Source organism: Garra rufa, chromosome 7, assembly GCF_049309525.1.
Source record: "Garra rufa chromosome 7, GarRuf1.0, whole genome shotgun sequence".
Classification (NCBI taxonomy): Eukaryota; Metazoa; Chordata; class Actinopteri; order Cypriniformes; family Cyprinidae; genus Garra; species Garra rufa.
The window spans coordinates 7,766,447-7,788,192 of NC_133367.1; the positions used below are offsets into that span (position 1 = coordinate 7,766,447).

Genomic DNA, 21,746 nt, shown 5'->3' on the forward strand with positions numbered 1-21,746 from the left:
TGACAGATCTTGAATATGCGGAGAAGGCTCTTGTGATTTATACCCAACAATGCTTCTTTGATGATGAAATAGCCTCTCTGAAGACAGGAAAATTTGTTAAAAGGAATAGTAAGATCTACAAGTTAGATCCAGTCTTTAGGGACGGTATATTAAGAGTCGGAGGAAGGTTAAGCAAGCTTGCCATGCCTGAAGAAATCTTACATCCTGCCATTCTCCCCAGGGATTGTCAGTTGTCAAAATTACTCTTGAATCATATTCATTCTAAGGTGGGTCATTGTGGAAGGAGACAAATATTGTCTACACTTCGACAGAAATATTGGATTATCAAGGCGAATTCCGCTGCAAGAAGAATTATTCGTGAATGTGTGTTATGCCGGCGATGGAATTCTTCTGCCATGCACCAGAAGATGGGAGATCTTCCTATATGTCGCATTACACCGGACTTACCCCCTTTTACGCATGTGGGACTGGATTATTTTGGACCCATACAGGTAAGAAGAGGACGTAATCTAGCAAAAAGATATGGAGCCATTTTTACGTGCCTCATAAGCAGAGCAGTGCATCTTGAAGTAGTGATTTCACTGGATACCAACTCCTGTATCTCGGCTTTACGGAGATTTATCTGTCGAAGAGGACAAGTTAAGGAAATAGTCTCCGACAATGGAACAAATTTTATAGGAGCCGAACGAGAGTTAAAAAGGGCATTGGCTCAACTCAATACTTGCAAGATCCAGAATTCAATACTAGATGCTGGCATTAAATGGACTTTTAATCCTCCATATGGCTCCCATCATGGTGGTGCATGGGAAAGACTCATTCGTCTTATAAAAAGGATGCTTTACTCAACCATCGGACAACAGACTTTGGATGATGAGGGTTTGATCACATTACTCTGTGAAATTGAGTTCATTCTCAACGACCGACCTATTACAGTAGTCTCCGAAGATGTCAAAGATCCAGAAGCCTTAACTCCTAACCATCTTCTGTTACTAAAAGGCCAAGTTTCTTTGCCCCCTGGTGTTTTTGATGAAAATGACATTTATGCTAAACGGAGATGGAGACAGATACAGTATATGGCTGATCTTTTTTGGAAACGTTGGACTAAAGAGTACCTTCCACTGATGCAAGAAAGACAGAAGTGGAACATAATAAAGAAGACTATCAAGCAAGGAGACATAGTGTTGATCATCGATGATACAGCTCCGCGAAATTCATGGCTTATGGGACGAATTGTGAATATCTATCCAGATAAGAAAGGGATTGTTCGTCGAGTTCAAGTCAAAACAAAGAATGGTACTGTGGAAAGACCTATCACTAAGCTGTGTCTTTTAATGGACAACTTATGATCTGAGATTGGCCTTAAATCTCTGTCTATGAACTTCTGCAAATGATGGACATTTTTCAGGCTCTTGAATGAACATTTAATAATTGCCCCTTTAGGCCAATTAGGGGCCGGAGTGTACGAGCCTGTGAGGTAATGTGTTATGTTTGTGCATTTGTTATCTCTTATTGGTTAATGAGGGGGTTGTACCCGCTGTATTGGTGTTTATAAGCCATGGTCACGGGAGAGGGGTGTGGCCTATGGGGAAAGGGACACAGTTTTGAGAACGTGAGGGGAACTGTGTTGAGTCTCGTTTTTAATGTTGTATCAACAAACCATTGCTAATAAATAATGGAGTAAAAGGAACACGCGTCGACTGTGATTCCCCGGCGTGCTGGAAGGTCACGACAGGCACTGAAGTGTGTTATATATGTGAAAATATTCAGATCGGGGGTGCGCAAGGACTGGAATTAAGAACCACTGGCTTAAATGGTGCAGAGACCATCTAATCATTCTGGTTAAATCACAAAACAAAACTGAAATTGTGTGTCTGCTCTGTCTGTACGATTACTGATTAATAGGGCTGCACGATTAATTGAAGGCAATTGTCATGCACATTTTGTCAGTAAAGCCGGTTCTGTGAATAGCCGTTCAAAATATGTATTGTAATTGAAATCTATTAACACAAATAGATAAAGTGCTACAAAAGAAAGACTTAAGTGTTTTTTGGATGGTTTCTTTCCACAAGTCTGAAAAAAAAACATTATTAAAAAAACAAAAATCCCAAAATCTCAAAATTCAGCAAAATTACCCATAAAGATGTGAGTTGTTTATTCAAGTTATGAAACTTCACTTGATAACATTAACTACATTAGTTAACATGAACTAATGATGAACAACTAGCATTTAATAACCTTAATGTAAGTTTCAACATTTACTAATACAGTTTTAAATTAAGATAAAAATAAAGTTTTCTGTTAATTAGTAAATACACTGTAAACTGACATGAACAATGATTAATTATATAAACTAACATGAACAGATTAATAAATGCTAGATCTTTAAACATTTAAATACACAAATACAAAAATATTCAAAAACAAAGTCTAATAGTCACAGTTACTGGAAAGAAACTAGAGGGACACTCAGTCCTAAAGCAAACTCAGGAGAACAGAAACTTCCCACAGAGCAGAAGAGCAAAACCTCACTAGATCATGATTTTCAGTTTACAAATACAGAGCAATTAAAAGCCTCAAGATCTTTCAGAAGGAGTGAGAAACATCAGCACAGAGAAAACTGGCTTCTGAAACTGAATGTTTTTGCACCAAGGGTCTGTGAGTAACACATTTTTAATTCTCTGTATGTATGTGCTATTGACAATAAAGCAGACTTTGACTTTGATCACCAGTTCAACAAAACCCACAGCATCTGATATGATCATTCTGATGAAACACATTGTCCAGATTATTGTATTGCTTAAAAAAAAAAAAATTCACATCATTTATTTGTGTACCATTATTTGATCAGGTCTCACCTCAGTGTCTTGAGTTGACAGTTTGGATCCTGTAGTAAATGATTGAGCTCCTTCACTCCTGATTGTCCAGGATCATTTCCTGTGAGATCCAGCTCTATCAGGTGTGAAGGGTTTGATCTCAGAGCTGAAGACAGAGCTTTATAACCTTCTTCAGTGATACTGCAGTTTGAAAGCCTAGAACCAGAATGAAAATGTCACATTTAGATGATTAATCAGTTATTCTAGAAATGACCTAAACAATGAAAATCACTAAACACAATAATTTATTCCTTATTCAAATGAACTAAAGCTTAGATGTAAAGCAAAAAAATGAACATTGATAAAAAAAAGAACTTTAAATTCTTAGACATCAATTCACTTTAGTATCTTCAGCTTACAGTCACTTTCAAGCTTTAACCTTCTGTTGCTCCTAATTTTCAGTAAAATCAATGTAATATATTTTTGTTTATTTTATTTTTTTGTTTGCACAAGGAGTCTGACAACAGCCAGTGCTCCACACAGAGATCTGATGTCATCATCATCAGTCCGTCTGGAATGACATGAAGAAACAGAACAAACTGAGACAGACTAAAGGCCTTTTCACACTGAACACAAACATTTGGTTCAATGAAGCTTTTGAATTGAAACAATAGATCCCTATGGGGCTATTCACACCAGATGAGATCATTCACAAGGATTTTTCCACCCTCTCAAATGTTATTACAAGAACTTGATGATGCTTTAAATGGGTTTTAGGCCAAAACAATAAAAAATAAAAATAATAAATCACATACATTTTCAAATATAGCTTGATGCTAATTGTACATCTATTATATTTTGATGAGACATTTTTTTTAGTTTTTTGGAAAAAAGCTCATAACTTACAAGGTCTAAATCTGCAGAAAGTCTTGTGTGAGGTGTACATTTAGGGCAGGAGTAGGCAAATTCTGTCCTATACTGCTACCCCTATGGAAATATGAATAACTATTTAATATTATTTGGGGGTGCCCCTCTCCCCCTTTGAAGGCAAAATTAATTTTATTTATTTATTTTTTGCCTGCAGTGTCTCTCCTTGAATACACTAAATAGCCTTATGTTATTATCTTATTATCTGTTATCTTATTTGCAACAGCATGTCATTTCAGCTTTAAAATTCTCCTCTGTATCGCAGATGGAGGAGTTAAGCCCTGATGCACACACACACACACACACACACACACACACACACACACACAGGTGAGCACACTCACACTAGTACTAGTACTTGTAAATATTAAGCCACAAATAGACTTTTAAATAATGAATTCTGTGTGTCTCTGTGGTAATGGTGCATACGTGTGGTTTTGTTAGTTACTTGTACTGAAGCGCGCATGATGCTTGCGGTGATATTAATTATTATCACTAAATGAGGACATAAATACATGAACAATATCTCCAGATCTGCCCTGAGAGTCACTGCATGAGCATTTGACTGAAATCCATTTGAGTAAAACTGCAGAAATACATTACAATTGTTCAGTAGAATGCATGTATTACAACTAAAATTATTAAAATCTTGTTTTTAGGGAATAATCATAAGCATAATTTATGGGTGGGACATGTCCCCACCATTTTTTTTCATGGTCGATATTGCCCTCATCCCTTTTCTGAATCATCATTTTATGCTTTCAAAATATTAGATATGTTAAAACACAGTATTTGGTAACAATAAAACATAAGGCTGGGAAAATATAAAACACTCCATACGGTCATAAGGTTAAATGTTTTTCAGCTTCATGTTTATAATTAATGACAATATGAAAATACAGATGTGATTTTTTAAGAATAACAGATTTACATCATAATACATAAAAATGTACAATCAAACGCAAGTTAACTTATACCTACTTTGAACATTACCAAATCCCTATTTTAAATGGTATATCACAACAAATTGGATTAGGACAGTGTCAATAACAAGCCAAATTAGAAAAAGAACACCATGGCATGTGTAAATATAAAAGAATCTCGATGGACAACATACAGACTTGTTCATTATCTAAGTCTGGTTTTCACCTTATTCTTTTGTTGAGCTTAATTTTGGTCTACTGTCACACAACTTACCTCAGTATCTCCAAATGACACTTCATATTTCCCAGTCCAGAGCAGAGCAGCTTCACTCCTGAATCCTGCAGATTATTATTGCTCATGTTAAGCTCTTTCAGACTGGTATCTGATCCAAGAACTGTAGCCAGAGCTGAACAGCTTTTGTCTGTTAAGCCACAATCATTTAGCCTATGATGGAAATAATATGACAGAATCATTAGATTGAACACATTTGCTGAATGCAAACATTAAATATATGAGTTAATCTATAGCTTTAATTACAATAACTTATAAATACAAAAGTGCAAGTTTAATGATTTTAAGGAAAACATAACTGAGCGAATTCTGATTAAACACCTTAAACATTGTGAACATGTGCTCAATATTGGCTACAATGCACAATGCTGTAAAACATGTTGTAAAAATGCAATGCTCTTTACATAATGTTCACAATATGCACAGGAATGTTTGAAAGCGCTGTCTATCAGCGGGTACCACATTGACCCAGTATTTGTACTACCGGTTCTGCAGAAAAGCTGGAATTAAACATTTAAATAAACCACAATCACTAGTTAGCTGATTATCTATTGACATTTACTGCACACATTTGAGTGGACATTTGATGGACTAACCATCATCATTCAAAATACTTTTCTCATATGTCAAACCTCAGCATCCCTGAACAAAGCACTTTCTGCTACTAACAATAATTAGTTTGAGGGAGAACAAAACTCTTCAATCTCAGCTAAATAATTGTTTTTCTAATTACCAGAACAACAAGATTATCCATTACAGTTTTATATTTCTCTAATTTTACACATTTTCCAGGACAAAGAAAAAACAAAACAATTTTAAAAAATTATTAACTTACAGAGCTCTTTTGGAGGTTTTGATGACTGATGATAATCTAATGAGACACTCATCTGATTTCTTGAATTTCTGAAGCTCAAACTCCTCCAGCTCCTCCTCTGATGTCAACAACACAAAGGCCAAAGCAGACCACTGGGCAGGTGAAAGATCAGCAGATGAGAGACTTCCTTTGCTAAGGTGGGTCTGAATGTCTTTCACCAGAGTTTGGTCGTTCAGTTCATTCAGACAGTAGAACAGATTGATGGATCTCTCTGGAGACAGATTAGCTTCAAATTTCTGTTTGATGTACTGAACTATTTTCTTTTTGCTCTGGTCATTTCCATTTTGCTGTGTCAACAGACCCTTTAAGAGTCTCTGATTGGACTGGAGTGACAAACCAAGGAGGAATCGAAGAAAAAGATCCAGATGTCCATTATCACTCTCTAGAGCCTTGTCCACTGCAGTCTTGAGCAAATCAATCATGGTTTCACTTTTGTTTTCCTGTTCTGTAGACTCATGAACAAATATACTTCTGTTCTTTATGTCTAGAAACAGATGTGCATAAAGAGCTGCAATAAACTCTTGAATGCTCAAGTGAACAAAGCAGTACATGGTACCAAGAACAATCCCAGTTTCCTCCTTAAAGATCTGGGTACACATGCCTGAATACACTGATGCCTTATAGACGTCAATATCACAGGCTTCCAGATCTGTGTCATAGAAGATCACATTGTTTCTTTCCAGCTGATGAAATGCCAGTTTCCCCAGTGAAAAGATGGCATCTTTATCCCAGGAAACATCTGGTGTATATTCTCCATCATACTTTCGTCTGCTCTGCTGGATCTGAAATCTGAGAAAGTGTGTGTACATTTGTGTCAGAGTCTTGGGAGTGTCTTCAGTATTTGACTCCTGCAGTGTTTTGGAGGCATCATCAGCCTGATTGTTTTTCACAACATCATTTCTTTTCTCCTCTAAAATGTTCTGGAGAACAGTGGCTGAAATCCAGCAGAAGACTGGGATGTGGCACATGATAAAGAGACTCTTTGATTGTTTAACATGATCAATGATTTCTTTGGCCAGATTCTCATCCGTGATTCTTTTTCTGAAGTACTCCTCCTTTTGTGCATCATTGAATCCTCGTATCTCTGTCAGCCGGTCGATACAGTCAGGAGGAATCTTACTGGCAGCTGCTGGTCTGGTGGTGATCCAGATGAGAGCAGAAGGAAGCAGATTTCCCTTAATGAGGTTTGTCAGGAGAACATCCAGAGAGACTGGTGATGAAACATCATGCAACGTCTCACCAACATTAAAATTCAGAGGAAGACGACATTCATCCAAACCATCAAGGATTAACAGAAATTTGAAATTATCCCTCCTTTCAAGGTTCAATCCTTTTATCTCTGGGAAAAACTGATTTATAAGGTCCATCAAACTTAGTTTTTCTTTCTCCTTTAAGTTCATCTCTCTGAATGGAAGAGGAAATATGAAGCTGATATCTTGATTTTCTTGTCTTTCGGCCCAATCCAGAACAAACTTTTGCACAGAGACTGATTTTCCAATGCCAGCAACTCCTTTTGTCAGTACAGTTCTGATCTGCTTGTCTTGTTCAGGTGCTTCAAACAAATTTCTGCATTCAACCTGTATTTCTTGTGATTCATGACGTCTGGAAGCAACTTCAATCTGTCTTACCTCATGTTCAGTATTGACCTGTTCACTACAACCCTGAGTGATATAGAGATCTGTGTAGATGTTATTCAGAAGAGTAGAGTCACCTTGCTTTGCAATTCCTTCAAACACACACTGATATTTCTTCTTTAAGCTACATTTTAGCTGATGAATGAAGAGCAGCTCATCTAAACACAGGGAAAAAAAAAATTAATTGGATTTTAGTTTTACTATTTTCTCCAATACATTTATAAGTGACAGATGATCATGAGTGTCTTACCTTCTAGAGTATCAGCAGCTTCATCTTGCTTCATTTCTCTCAGGAAGTAGAGTGTGAGATCAAGAGCTGCATCTTTGATACTGCATCTGTTCTCATTAAAATCATTCACAAAGTATTGCAAGTCCTCTTTTTGTAATATTTTCTTAAACTTGTCCAGTTCTTTCTTTAGAAATGTGATTATTTTGCTCTCAAGATCCTACAAAGCATGACAAAAGTGAATGAAAGAAAAAGTCATCCATATTTGGTCAAACTATTTATTCAATAATTAAAAATATTCATAATAAATCAAGTTGAGACAAACTTTAATTAGCTGTAAATATGAATAAAAAATAGGTTCTCGTTCTTATTTTATGGTTCTTAAACATAAAAATTAGAAATAAAAGTTCTGTCACAAAACTCTTATTTAATAATATATTTATTATAATTATTAAATATTCTTGAAAAGTGTTTTATTACCTGGAAGATCTGCAGGAGACTGTCTGAAAAGTTCTTGTGGTTCCTGTGAGACTGTAAATCTGGATCTAATGTTTTATTCTGAAGCCTGAGTAAATCAAAATACTGCATTTTAAGGACAAATGTGACCAAAATGTCTTGTAAATATTTTAGCAAAGAGAGAAACAACACTGCGTTAAATATATGAACTATAACGTTTTATGATAATTATTAATTTATATTAATAATGATATTTTTAAAGAAAATAAACATGAAATACCATTTGGTTCGTGGTGGTTCTTCACTGAAGTTTGGCCGGTCATCACCCTTTGACCGGTCACTCTTCACAGACACAGAGCTGGACACATGTGAGCCTGATCTTACACTAAAGACACAGAGAGAAAATAAACTTTACTACAGGAGGTTCATCTGTGTTTTATATTGGCACTCATTCTCTCTAGTCCTTCACTGAAACACTTGCAGAGTTTGAAAGTCATTCTTGTTTTCAGACTCACATTTGTTTAACAATTCTGTGAAGTACTTAAAATGTGAAACTAAATATATTTTTACAAATATTTGTCTGATCTAATTAAAGAGATTTTATTTTCCATTTTCTTTTTGACTAAAATAGAAGAAATGGTAGAAATCTCAGCAGTACACAGCTCTGTTAGCAGACTTCATTTAAAGGGACCATATGACACAAATTTATTTATTTTTTGTTTATTAGGTGTAATAATAACAGTAACAATGTTGTTGCAATAATTACTGTATCCATTTGACCCTGAGTCCAAGTCTGAGCTGAACGTTTGACAGTGGTAAGCTTTTATTTTACAACGCTTTTACCTTTCAGTTACAATCTCATAGTTAAAATTTTTCTTCTTCACTGTAATAACTTTATGTCCTGAAGTGTCAAGATAAAATACAGTTATTTAGGTGTGGTTTATTGTATTTTATTTACCATTTATTTATTTTATAACGGCTCAGGAACAGCATGATGAATAAATCTTAACCACTGATTCCAATCAAAGCGGGTTTGCTTTCGCATCCAAACACACAGCGTCTCCACAACATGACGACAACACTACAACTCACTCAAGACTCATTTGTGAAATTAATATCTGGACTTCAGTCGCATCATTTTAGTCATTTTTGGATCAGTGTTCTCTGTTAGATCAAATAAATCACTTTGCAGGAGACTATGATCTTTCGAAACTCTGAAGATCTTACACAAACAGATACATTACACACTAAAGGAAAATGAAAACATTAAAAAGCATCATATGACCCCTTTAAATTAAGTGTGCATTTAATTTAAATTAAGTCATTTTTTAATGTCTGAATACATTTACATTTACATATGCATCGTCTATTAGCTACTTTTTAAAATATTTTTATGTTATTTTTTAACTAAAAGTTATGAAAAGTTCTGCAAAGCATTTGTAGATTAAAAACAAGGTTAGTTAAGGTTTTGCTTGTTAAAGCAAACTTGTGAAAGTCCAGCAGTGTTTAAAATGATTGTCTGAAAACAGACTCAGTCTTACCTCTGTTTGTGTGAGAGACTCATCTCAGACGGAGAGTCCTTTCCTCGCTCCTCTGACATACTGCAGATAAACTGCCAGAGATCAGCACTGGGTTGAGAAAACTATCTGCTGTTCAGTTTGACCTGGAGATGATGATCCTTAATGAGATCAAGAAATATCTGGAGTTAGCAGCAACACAAAACACTAGATGAAATAATGTCAGTTATAAACAAATGTATTGTCACGTAGTTTTAATGAGAAATGGTTGGTTTAAAAATACTTTCGATTTCGCATCACAAAAACAACAGAAAACTGAAGCGAAAATACAGAAAAACCTTCAGAAACGCATCGGTTTTCAATAACAACTTTTGGAAAACTTACTTGCAGTCTTGTCCACTAAGAAGAGCATTTATAAGTTTTTGAAACGATCATTTTCTGTCCTTTAGGCCTGTAGTTTGTCAGCAATAATTCTCATATCTCTCAGACAGATTGGATTAAATACAAAAACAATGTCCGCGAGTGTTAAAATTAGTAGAGTCTGCGCTAAAGTTGTATCTATAAAATGTTTTCTAGGACACAGAATGGATCAAATCCAATGAGCAACGCTTTGTTTTGCTATCTGCGTGTTTTCCGCAGTTACTTTCGTTTTCGTCTTCTTCGTGGGTTTTTCTGGAGGGTTTGAACGAGCTGAACAGTTACTGCTACCTGCTGAACTGGAGCCTGATATTCTTCCTTATACATTAAACACTACTTTATTATTTCCCTTGTTCTGAACTGTTATCTGTGATGTTTATTACATGATCTCAAACATTATTCTATTCTACTTTCTATTCAGTGATGTGTGTGTCTGTTGTTAATGTCCAGATATCCAGTATATTGTCTTTGTTCTGTGGATGGAGTCTCTCCTTCATCAGTCCAGACCAACTAAACATTTTCACCAGTTAACAGCATTTGTGTCTTTCTCTCTCCTCTAGATCCTCAAATACATCGTCTTTATTCACCACATTTATTTTTTAGTTTGTTCTGAAAAGTTAATCTGTCTGTTTTCAGTATTATTAAATCTACATAAGCAGTTTCTCTCTCTTAAATAAAGGCTAACTTGTAGAAGAAACATCTGTAATGCCACGGTCATAAAGACTAGAAAGAGACAAACAGAGGAAGAGAAGATCATCTTACAAACAAATCATTAAGGAGAAGAATTTGACACAAATATAATGTGAACTCAGACTCAAATCTTCAAGCAGTTCAGCATATTTAATGTTTGCTGTTAAAAAGACATACAAACTGTTAATTGTTTAAATGAAGAGGTACAATAAAGTATAAATGGCAAAATCAGTTTTCTTTTTCCTTCTTGCTGTCAACAAAGTGTTTCTAATATGAACTGATAGATTTTACATGAATTTGAAATGAAGTTCACAATGTTATCAACCCTCTACTCAGACTTTTATCTTTTGTAACTTGATTCAACATCAGCATTGAAGTGCTATTTATGGCAATACAATAAATCCACATAATAGCAGTGATCTCCCACATTTTAGTTATTCTAAGTTTCAGTCGTTGTTGTTAGTAGCATTGGCTGCTCATAGACAAGAAATGTACAGTTTTATATCATTGTGCTTTTAAACTATCTTTATTTATTGAACCACTGTAATGAAACCACACTTACAAAGATATTTAGTCAATATCCAGTGGATTTTCATTCAAATGAAACTTTCCATTGGTGGACAAGGTCAAGGTTAGCAGTTTAATATTAACTAAACAGGTTCCAACAGGTTAAAATCTGTGTTCATTTTGTCATCAAATTATGATTTAGTCTTAGTCATAGTCTTTTGACTAAAATGTCATTTAGTTTGAGTCATATTTTAGTCATCTGGATTGTTTTAGTTTTAGTCTACAGTAGATTGAGTGGGTTTAGTTACAGTTAGATTTCTCTAAAATGACCAAACTCATTGTATAGGTTTGATAATACGGTTTTATCATGATAGACACAGATTTAACTGCTGTGACACACAACATGTCTTTATATTCAAATTAAATGAATCCACTTCTCATAAAGAAACAAGAACATGGTCTTCTTTTCAATCAAATACCAATGGTTATTCAGGCTAATTATGCATTCTTTATAACAACGTGTTTACCACTTTCTTCTCTCCTTCAAGCAGAAAGAATACATTTATTTATACAAATACATTTAGATTAATCTTTATTAGGGCTACTAAAGTGATCCAGTCAAGAGCAGTATGTGATTTTCTGTTTTTCTGTTGTTGCTTGATTAAAACCATAAATTATATTTTATAACATGCATCAAATTGTTCATAATTTTATGTAGCTGTGTTCTGCTTTCTCTTCACATTTCTAATGATTTATCTTGTAATGTTTTTACTTTAATTTCAGATCGGATGGAGGAAAAACAACGTCAAAACTAGAGAAGAAACTTGCTGACAGACTAAAAGTATTTTTTACTTCACCTGCACTAAGTGTGGAAAGAGTTTGAGATGAAAACAGAATCTCAATGTTCACATGAAGATCCACACCAAAGAGAAGTCATTGACATGAGATCAGTGGGAAGAGTTTTAAACAAGAAGTAACCCTGAAGATGCACATGAACATCACACTAGAGAGAAGCTGCACGCATGTGATCAATGTGGACGAATATTTGCGTGGTCTACAGGCCTGAAGGAGCACCTGAAAGTTGATATGAAGGAGAAACTACATTCATGTCCTTTATGTGGAAAGAGTTTTCACAACTGCAGAGTTTAAAACTTGATCAGAAGATACACACTGGTGTGAGAGATCTTATGTGTTTTTAGTGTAAGAAGACTTTTATGACAGTTAACCACCAGAGGATCCACACTAGAGAGAAACCTTACAAGTGTTCACACTGTGACAAGAGATTGAGTCGGTCAGAAACCCTGAAAACACATGAGAGGATCCACACTGGAGAGAAACCATATCACTGACTGAATGTGGGAAGAGTTTGACTCTTTGTCTCCTAATCTACTCATGCACACAAAAAGGATTGATAGTAAGTAGATCATCTTTCAGGTCTCATCCTCACCAAACGTGACACAATAATGAGCAGAAAAACACAATCTCTTCTGTAGAAATCTGTCATAATCAGCTCTAACATGCCACAGGAAAAAGAAACATCTTCTGTAGTTTTTACAGCGAATAAAGTTCACCTTCAAGACCAGCAGATTCATCTGTGAGATTCAGAAACAATGTTTAAAAGTTTTCTTCTAGTATGTCATTTTACTTTATGATATTAATTGTATCATTGTGCTTTCCTACGAGTTTTGTTTTGTGGTTAGTTTTCTGATAATACATATGTATCACTCTGTAGAAGCGTCCTATCCACTTATGAACAGCTGATCAGATGTTCCCTTCCGGGAACTCGAGCCGCGTCTAGAAACGCTATGGGGAACGCCATTGGCGGGCCGCACTCTGAATCATGTCTTGCAACCAATGAACGACGGGGGTGACGTCACAGGCGCGGTGACGTCATCGACCAGGAAGTATAAAGCACGTGCGTTTGACGCCCGCGGCAGCTTTTGTCATTCAGCGAGAGCGCTCTGTGTCTGTCTGTCTACCATTTGCTGTTTTTGTGCCCAGTTTGGTACACTTTTATTTGAGCAAATGGCGTCTGCTTCTAGTAGAAAAGCAACCAGAAAAGCGGTGGCGGTACAGCGCCCGCATAGGCAGTGTGTTCCTCCTTGCCAACGCTACATTGTTGGTGGGGATACACACAGCTTATGCGTGGTCTGCTTGGGAGCGGAGCACGCCCAGTCAGCCCTCGAAAAGGCTGGCTGTGAGCACTGTGATCGATTGCCAGTGCGTGTGCTTCGCTCCCGGAAAGCCCTCTTCGAGGAGGGGGCTTTCACTAGCGTTCCCCGTGGGAGTGGCCCCGCTTCCGCCGAGGCGGAGCGGCAGCTGCACTCGTGGGGCTCGCAGCTCGATTTGCTGGAGGGAATGGAGACGGGTGAACCCCTATCTCCGCCCTCACTCAGCCAATCGAGCGATCTTCTCTTGGACGTGGAAGCCCGCACTGCGGTTTCTTCCCCTCCAGAGTTGATCCCAGAGCTCCTGTTGTCTTCCTCCGAGGAGGTCGACCTTGTAGCTCCGGATGATGTGCCACAACCGCCGCCCCGCTCGCCTCACTACGAGGAGCTTTTGGAGGTGCTGACTAACGCTGTGGCCAAGCTCAACATCGCTTGGCCCGCAGAAGAAAGTCGCAAAGCATATGAGCCGCAGCGAAGTGCATTAGATGAGCGCTTCCTGCGGACACAATCAGCACCTCCTAAGCGGAGCCTTCCCTTCTTCCCCGATCTACACAAAGAGCTTTCTAGATCGTGGGAGAAGCCGTACTCCTTCCGCCTTTTCAACCCCGCTGAGAACTATGGAAACATTGCGGGCGCGGAGGAGTGCGGATATAGGGCGATGCCACGGGTAGAGCAGACGCTTGCGGGCTATCTGTCCCCCGGTTCGGCATCAGCCCTAAAGGCTCCACCCTTGCCCACTAAGCCCCTAAAAGTTACATCAGGCTTAATGGGCAAGGCGTACACGGCAGCAGGTCAGGCTGGCGCTTGCCTTCACACCATGGCAGTGCTACAAGCCTATCAAGCCGACCTGCTGAAAGAGTTGAGTGACGGTGAGGAAGTGAATGTGTCAGAGATGCAACGTACTGCAGATCTCGCTCTCCGCGCCACCAAGGAGACCGCCCGCGCAGTGAGCCGGTCTATGGCAGCCCTGGTGGCAGCGGAGAGGCATCTCTGGCTGTCCCTGTCCGAAGTTAAAGAAAAGGACAGGGTCACGCTCCTGGACGCCCCCCTGCAGCCATCCGGCCTCTTCGGTGCCTCGGTTGACACAGTTGTCGCCAGGCACCAGGAGGCTCGTCGACAGGCTGCGGCGTTCAGGTCCTTCCTTCCTCGCCGGGTTTACTCCTCTGGGGCTGCTGGACGGGAGCAGCCCCAACCGTGTACGAGCTCCTCGTATAGAGAGGCACAGAAACGGAGCGTCGCCACCCGTACCCCTCCGGCCCAGCCTAGAGGGCGGGGAGGGCGACGCTCTAAGTCGCGGGCGCCCGACAGAAGGCCCGACCTGAGGGTCGTCCTTCAGTCGAGGAAGTCCGCGGCTAAGCGGCCCTGACGGTTGTGGCTCAGGGCCGTTGGGGGCAGCCCCTCACGAGCGGGTTTGCACCGCACCCTCGAGTGCGGTTTTCAAACCCCCTCGAGGCCCTCAGAAAACCGAGGAGCTAGCTCAGGAGTTTCCTGCCAGCTCGCTGTTACAGGTCTCCGAGTTAGTTCCTCGAAGAAATCCAGACACCAGTCTCGAGAGGCTGGTACCCTTAGTAAACTTTCTGGCAGCGTGGAAACTACTGCCAAATGTTTCAAAGTGGGTCCTGCGTACTGTAGAGAAAGGTTATGCTATCCAGTTCGGCACCAAGCCGCCACCTTTCAGCGGGGTATTTCCAACATTAGTAAGCCCCGAGCAGGGTCTGGTAATGGAACAAGAGGTAGATACTCTTCTGAGGAAGGAGGCCATCGAGGTGGTCCCTCCTCAAGACAGGGAATCCGGGCTCTACAGCCGTTACTTCATTGTTCCGAAGAAGGATGGGGGGCTTCGGCCCATTTTAGATCTCAGGCTTCTAAACCGCTCAGTCAAAAAACTGAAGTTCAAGATGCTTACTGTCAGACAGGTCGTGTATCAAATCAGGTCCAAGGACTGGTTCGTCACGATAGATCTAAAAGACGCTTATTTCCACGTCTCCATCCTTCTTCAACACAGGAAGTTCCTCAGGTTCGCTTTCAGGGGCGAAGCGTACCAATACAGGGTTCTTCCGTTCGGCCTAGCTCTCTCACCCAGAACTTTTACGAAGTGTGTGGATGCTGCGCTGGCTCCACTGCGACTCCAGGGCATCCGCATACTCAATTACATAGACGACTGGCTGATCCTAGCCAGCTCGGAGCAGTTAGCGGTTCAGCATCGAGGTGTTGTTCTCGCTCACATGCAGAAGTTAGGGTTGAGACTCAACGCCAAGAAAAGCGTCCTCTCTCCACTACAGAGGACTACTTATCTGGGCGTGGTATGGGATTCATCCACGATGCGGGCACGGTTGTCACCTGCTCGGATAGAGTCCATACTTACTGCAGTAAATGCGGTCAAGCTAGGCCAGTCACTCACTGTCAAACAGTTCCAAGTACTGTTAGGTCTTATGGCAGCCGCCTCCAACGTAATACCTTTTTGGACTGCTGCATATGAGACCACTACAGTGGTGGCTCAAAACCAGGGGGTTCTCCCCGAGGGGAAACCCACTCCGCAAGATCAGTGTCACGCGGCGTTGCCTACGTGCCCTGGCCATGTGGAAGAAACCCTGGTTTCTCTCTCAGGGACCGGTCTTAGGGATGCCATGCCGCCGTGTCACACTAGCGACAGACGCGTCCCTTACCGGATGGGGAGCGGTCATGAGTGGCCGCTCAGCCCAAGGCCTGTGGAGCCCGCACCATCATTCATGGCACATAAATTGTCTAGAGATGCTGGCGGTGTTCCAGGCCCTCAGGAGTTTTCTACCAGACCTAAGAAACCGTCATGTCCTTGTTCGCACAGACAGCACAGCGGTAGTTTATTACATAAACCATCAAGGAGGGATCCGCTCACGCCCCTTATTCAAGCTGGCGTATCGGATCCTCCTGTGGTCTCAAGGAAAACTCCTCTCCCTGAGAGCAGTCCACATTCCTGGACATCTGAATGTGGGAGCAGACGTCCTGTCGAAACAGGGGCCGAGGCCCGGGGAATGGATGCTCCACCCAGAGGTGGTGGAGCAGATATGGAGAGTGTTTGGCCAGGCACAGGTGGACCTGTTTGCGACTCAAGAGACATCGCACTGTCCCCTCTGGTACTCTCTAGTGCCTCCAGCTCCACTGGGGCTGGATGCCATGGCACAGACGTGGCCGAGGCTGCGTCTGTACGCCTTTCCCCCGATCGCTCTGCTCCCGGGAGTTCTGGAACGGGTCCGTCGGTTTCAAGTGCGGCTGCTACTAGTAGCCCCGCGCTGGCCGGCACGAGTATGGTTCTCGGACCTGGTATCTCTCCTCGACGGCTCTCCATGGGAGATTCCCGTCAGGAGGGACCTCCTGTCCCAGGTCGGGGGCGCAGTTTGCCACCCCCACCCGGAGAAGTTGAGGTTATGGGTGTGGCCCCTGAGGGGGCGCAACTCATAGGAGCGGGTCTCCCTACTGAGGTGGTTGAGACCCTTCTCCAATCCAGAGCTCCCTCTACGAGGAAACTGTATGGCCTCAAGTGGAACTTGTTTGCGAGATGGTGCCGCGAGCGCCACTTAGACCCAGTCAACTGCCCGGTCGGTACAGTTCTGGAGTTCCTACAGTCTCGCCTTTCCGCAGGGCTAGCTCACTCCACCTTGAAGGTTTACGTGGCGGCTATAAGTGCCTACCACGCCCCTCTAGGTGGTCTCTCAGTGGGCAGAGAGCCCTTGGTCATACGGTTCCTCCGCGGTGCGCTCAGGCTGAGGCCTCGAGTGACACCCAGGGTTCCCGTGTGGGACCTCGCTGTGGTGCTAGAGGCTCTAAGTGAGCCCCCTTTTGAGCCGATAGAGGAGTCTACGGATCGCATACTTACAATAAAGACAGCGCTTCTGTTAGCACTTACCTCCCTCAAGAGAGTAGGCGACCTGCAGGCCTTGTCAGTGGCCCCGTCCCACTTAGAGTTTGCCCCAGGGATGGCCAAAGCCTTCTTATATCCCAGGGTCGGGTACGTCCCGAAGGTCCCCTCCCTAGCACCGCAGCCTATAACGCTACAGGCGTTCTATCCTCCTCCATACGTGGAGCCAGGTCACAGGAAGTTGAATTGCATGTGCCCAGTCAGAGCCTTAGACGCATACGTCCACAGAGCTGCCACGTGGCGTAAAACAGAGCAACTGTTCGTCTGTTACGGCCCCCCTAAGAGAGGGAGCCCGGCTTCAAAGCCCACTATTAGTAGATGGATCATCGATGCCATAACTACTGCTTACGAGTCCTCTGATCTTCCCTCGCCTTTGGGACTCAAGGCTCATTCTACTCGGGGCATGAGTGCCTCGAGAGCTCTGACTGCAGGTGTCCCCATAGAAGACATCTGCAAAGCTGCGGGTTGGTCCTCGCCCCTAACTTTCGTTAGGTTCTATGAGCTTGACCTCAGAGCCGCTCCAGGCTCTGCTGTGCTCTCGGCCTAGTGCGCTAGGCCTAGAGAGTCAGCCACCTCCCTAGCCAGGAGAAGACTTCTCAAGGCGCATCTTTCTGCGGAAAGAAGAGAAGTGAGTTTCGCCAAACTATGAGATCTGCAAAACTAAGAAATACTTAGCCTGTTGTCCGTGGAAATCTAGACAAAGGCTCTTACTCTCGCGTTCTGACACTACTAACAGACCGAGCTTTCAGTCCCTCTTGTCATGGCTGAACCCCCAGACAAAGGACTAAGACCCCTCGTGTGCCCGAGGGCCGAGGGGTGCCTCCTGCACTGGCTGGCGAACCAGGCGGAGGTCTCTATTCTCGTGTGCCTGCGGGCCGAGAACTCTACAGCCCTCTTGTCCGCGGAATGCTAGACAATGGCTCACTTGTCCTCGTGTTCTGACGCAGTATGCTATCAGACCGAGTGTAATGCGGTCCCTCTGGTTCCGGAAACTACCTGACCAAGGACTAAGACTCCTCGTCTGCCTTAGAAAAAGGCCGAGGAGTGCCTCACGCACTGGCTGGCTACCAGGCTGAGGCCCCTACTGCCTTCCCCGTGAGCCCGAGGGCCGGGGATTGCAGTGCCCTCTTGTCCGCGGAATGCCGACAATGGCCTTATCTCTCGCGTCCTGGCGTAGCACAGGCCGAGCCTTGGATCCCTCTTGCTCTGGCTGCTCCCCCTGGCAAAGGATCACCCACTCCTCGTGCGCCCGAGGGCCGAGGAGCCTGGAGGTCAAGCTCACAGTCCTCGTGGGTCTACGGACCGGGGACTACACTCACACCATCTGTCCGCCGAGTGCTAGACAGTGGTCATTCGGTCCCTCTTGTTCTGGCTAACTCCCAGACAAAGGACTAAGACTCTGCGTGTGCCTGAGGGCCGTGGAGTACCTCTCGCTCTGGCTGGCGACCAGACAGAGGAAGACTACCATTCCTCGTATGCCTGCGGGCCGAGGAGCACTCTTGGGGTCGAGTGCACTGTCCTCGTGGGTCTGCGGACCGAGGACTTCCCACACCATCTGTCCGCCATGTGCTAGACAGTGGTCATTCGGTCCTTCTTGTTCTGGCTAACTCCCAGACAAAGGACTAAGACTCTGCGTGTGCCTGAGGGCCGCAGAGTACCTCTCGCTCTGGCTGGAGACCAGACAGAGGTAGTACCCCATTCCTCGTGTGCCTAAGGGCCGAGGACTACAGGGCCTCTTGTCCGCGGAATGCTAGACAAATGCCCTCTACCTTTCCACCTGCTGGCACAGACACTGCGCAGGGTTCGGAAATTATGGGGACGTAGGTAGTCTCGTTCCCCATAGCGTTTCTAGACGCGGCTCGAGTTCCCGGAAGGGAACGTCTCGGGTTACTATTGTAACCTTAGTTCCCTGAGGGAACGAGACGCCGCGTCTCGGACCATAATTCCCGCCCCCTGCGGCGCTCGCTTCATGCTAGAGCTGCCGCGGGCGTCAAACGCACGTGCTTTATACTTCCTGGTCGATGACGTCACCGCGCCTGTGACGTCACCCCCGTCGTTCATTGGTTGCAAGACATGATTCAGAGTGCGGCCCGCCAATGGCGTTCCCCATAGCGTTTCTAGACGCGGCGTCTCGTTCCCTCAGGGAACTAAGGTTACAATAGTAACCCGAGACGTTCTTTACTCATACGTTGGAAATAAAATCATTGTCCATTCAGAACCCGTCTTTTGCTTTGCTCTTTTAATGAATGAAATGCGGTTTACTATAAAAGACACATGAATTCGGGACTCAATGAATCTTACTATACGGTAAGAACCATGTGATCCCGTCACCTATTCACCTTCCTTCACACACAATGAGGGTTTAAATGTCACATGACCAAACCAGCTCCTCCCATTCCAAACCGCCCTCTAGTGGTTAAAATTACATTGGGCTCCTACACACTCCTTTTCATGAGGGACAGGAGTTTTTTCTTTTTTTTACATGTACACACCTTTGAAAGAGAAAAAGAGACTAACACTTTTAAGAAAAAGTGAAATAATTTTTTTCATTAGTTTTTCCTCCACTAATAGTGTATCTAGAAAACACAGATGTACTATCATTTAACTTTTAACTTTTGGGGTCAGTAATTATTATTATTTTTTTTTTAATATTTACATTTTGAAGAATTAATCGAAGAAACCAAAAAAAAAAAAAAAAAGTACTTTAATACTTTTATTCACCAAGGATATGTTGAATTCATAAAAAGTGATAGAAAAACATATTCTGAAGAAAGGCTGTTATTTTTAACTTTTAATTAATCGAAACAAAAAAAAAAGTATCACAGTCTCGTAAACAATATTTGCCAGCACAACAGTTTCCAGCATTGATCATTCTAATAATAAAAACATTTAGCAATATTACTGTTTTTTTCTGTATTTTTCATTAAATAAATGCAGCCTTGATGAGCATAAGAGACTTCTTTAAAGACTATTACAAGTCTTTTGAACAGTAGTTTATATATATTGACAGTATTATAAGGGTATTATAAGAACACAGATGTTTTAAAGGTCTAGTTTTAAGATGTTTGCAGAACACTTACAACAAAAAAACTTAGCTAAATGGAATTAATAAAGCAATCTTAATGTTAAATCTTAAGTAAGATTAGTAAATCTCCTGGAGTATGTTAACTAGAAATGGCATTAAACTAACTTGATATTTACTGCTTAATATACTCGGGAAGAGTTTGCTTTCTTTACTTTAAACAGATTATTAAATTAACTTATAGTTTTACATTTAAGTTTACTTTGCTAAAAAAGGCCATCGGTTTTAAAACTTTCAGTAAGCTGAACTTGTTAGGATTTACAGTGATAGTCTGAGGCTCATCAATATTATCTGAGCTGCTGAAAATCCTCTATTTCATGATAATAGCCCCTGTTTTCACCTCACCTATTACGCTGATCTCCTGTAAATTGGCTGGTAAAGTTTATTTCATTCTTACGGTCAGACTTAAACTATGCAGTCACTATTATGATATCTACACAACACAAATGTCCTAACAGCATTTCATAAGTCTGTGTTGAACTGTGTTTAATATAAAACACAAAACTATAAACCAATGAACAACAAAACAAACTCAAATGACAGGAATAATGGAAATCATGTTTTTAGTTGGGTACATAAATGTACATTTATTTATTTATTCTTTAGTTTTTGTTCTTAACATTTTATTATTTGTTTTTTAATCATGGATTTTTTTATATTTTGATGAGGGAGCAGATAAATGTTGAATTGAAATATATATATATAAAAAATCTTAATCTAAAAAACTAAACAGAAATGCATGTGCAAATTAATATAAAAATAATAATAACAAATGACTACAGATAGCAGAATAACATACATGCTTGAAATGTGAATTAGTATTAAAGTAACTTACATTTGGTCAGATCTGCTCCTCCTTCGGTAGGTCTCTGTAGCATCTACACCAGATTCAGCCACCTCTGTGATTTATACTGCATTTACATGTTGAGGCTGTTCTTAGGGCTGTTAACTGACTTTTTATCCAACACAAATGCTCCTCAATCGATCAACAATACTAATGGACAAATCAAATAGATAGCTTATGTTTAGTATCTCTATGTAGATTTGTTTATTACCATGACTTACATTCATCTAAAGCAGTGTTGACAACAGTCAAATCCACATAATAGCTCACATTCATCACTCACTCAGATGTGTTTCATGTCGGGATTTGCTCATCTGCAATTCTCTTACAACTTTTCCTGTCAGTTGTTAAATAGACATTTATTAATCATATTTAAGATGTAAAAGGTGAACGTAAATCCAGTTTGAATAACTTGTTGGATATACATAATAAAACATGTTTTCTAAAGCAAAATCACAAATCTACTAAACTGTTCATTTAC

The 21,746-nt window shown here is 41.3% G+C and overlaps 2 protein-coding genes across 2 annotated transcripts in view; both read right to left on the bottom strand.

Moving 5' to 3' along the window:
• Positions 1–1,506: 1,506 nt before the first annotated feature.
• Positions 1,507–9,745, bottom strand: LOC141337895 (NACHT, LRR and PYD domains-containing protein 3-like). The gene is made up of 7 exons (XM_073843472.1): positions 9,687–9,745; positions 8,426–8,530; positions 8,170–8,254; positions 7,714–7,909; positions 7,070–7,621; positions 4,938–5,085; positions 1,507–1,579 (listed from the first exon to the last, which is right to left on the bottom strand). Exons 1-7 carry the CDS (start codon positions 9,743–9,745, stop codon positions 1,507–1,509), a joined length of 1,218 nt encoding a protein of 405 aa, XP_073699573.1.
• A 1,014-nt stretch (positions 9,746–10,759) lies between these two features.
• LOC141337896 (NACHT, LRR and PYD domains-containing protein 3-like) overlaps positions 10,760–21,746 on the bottom strand; it is a 74,772-nt gene continuing 63,785 nt past the window's right edge. The window contains exon 21 of the mRNA XM_073843473.1: positions 10,760–10,802. Coding sequence (XP_073699574.1) covers positions 10,760–10,802 — 43 coding nt within the window. The remainder of the gene's footprint in view (positions 10,803–21,746) is intronic.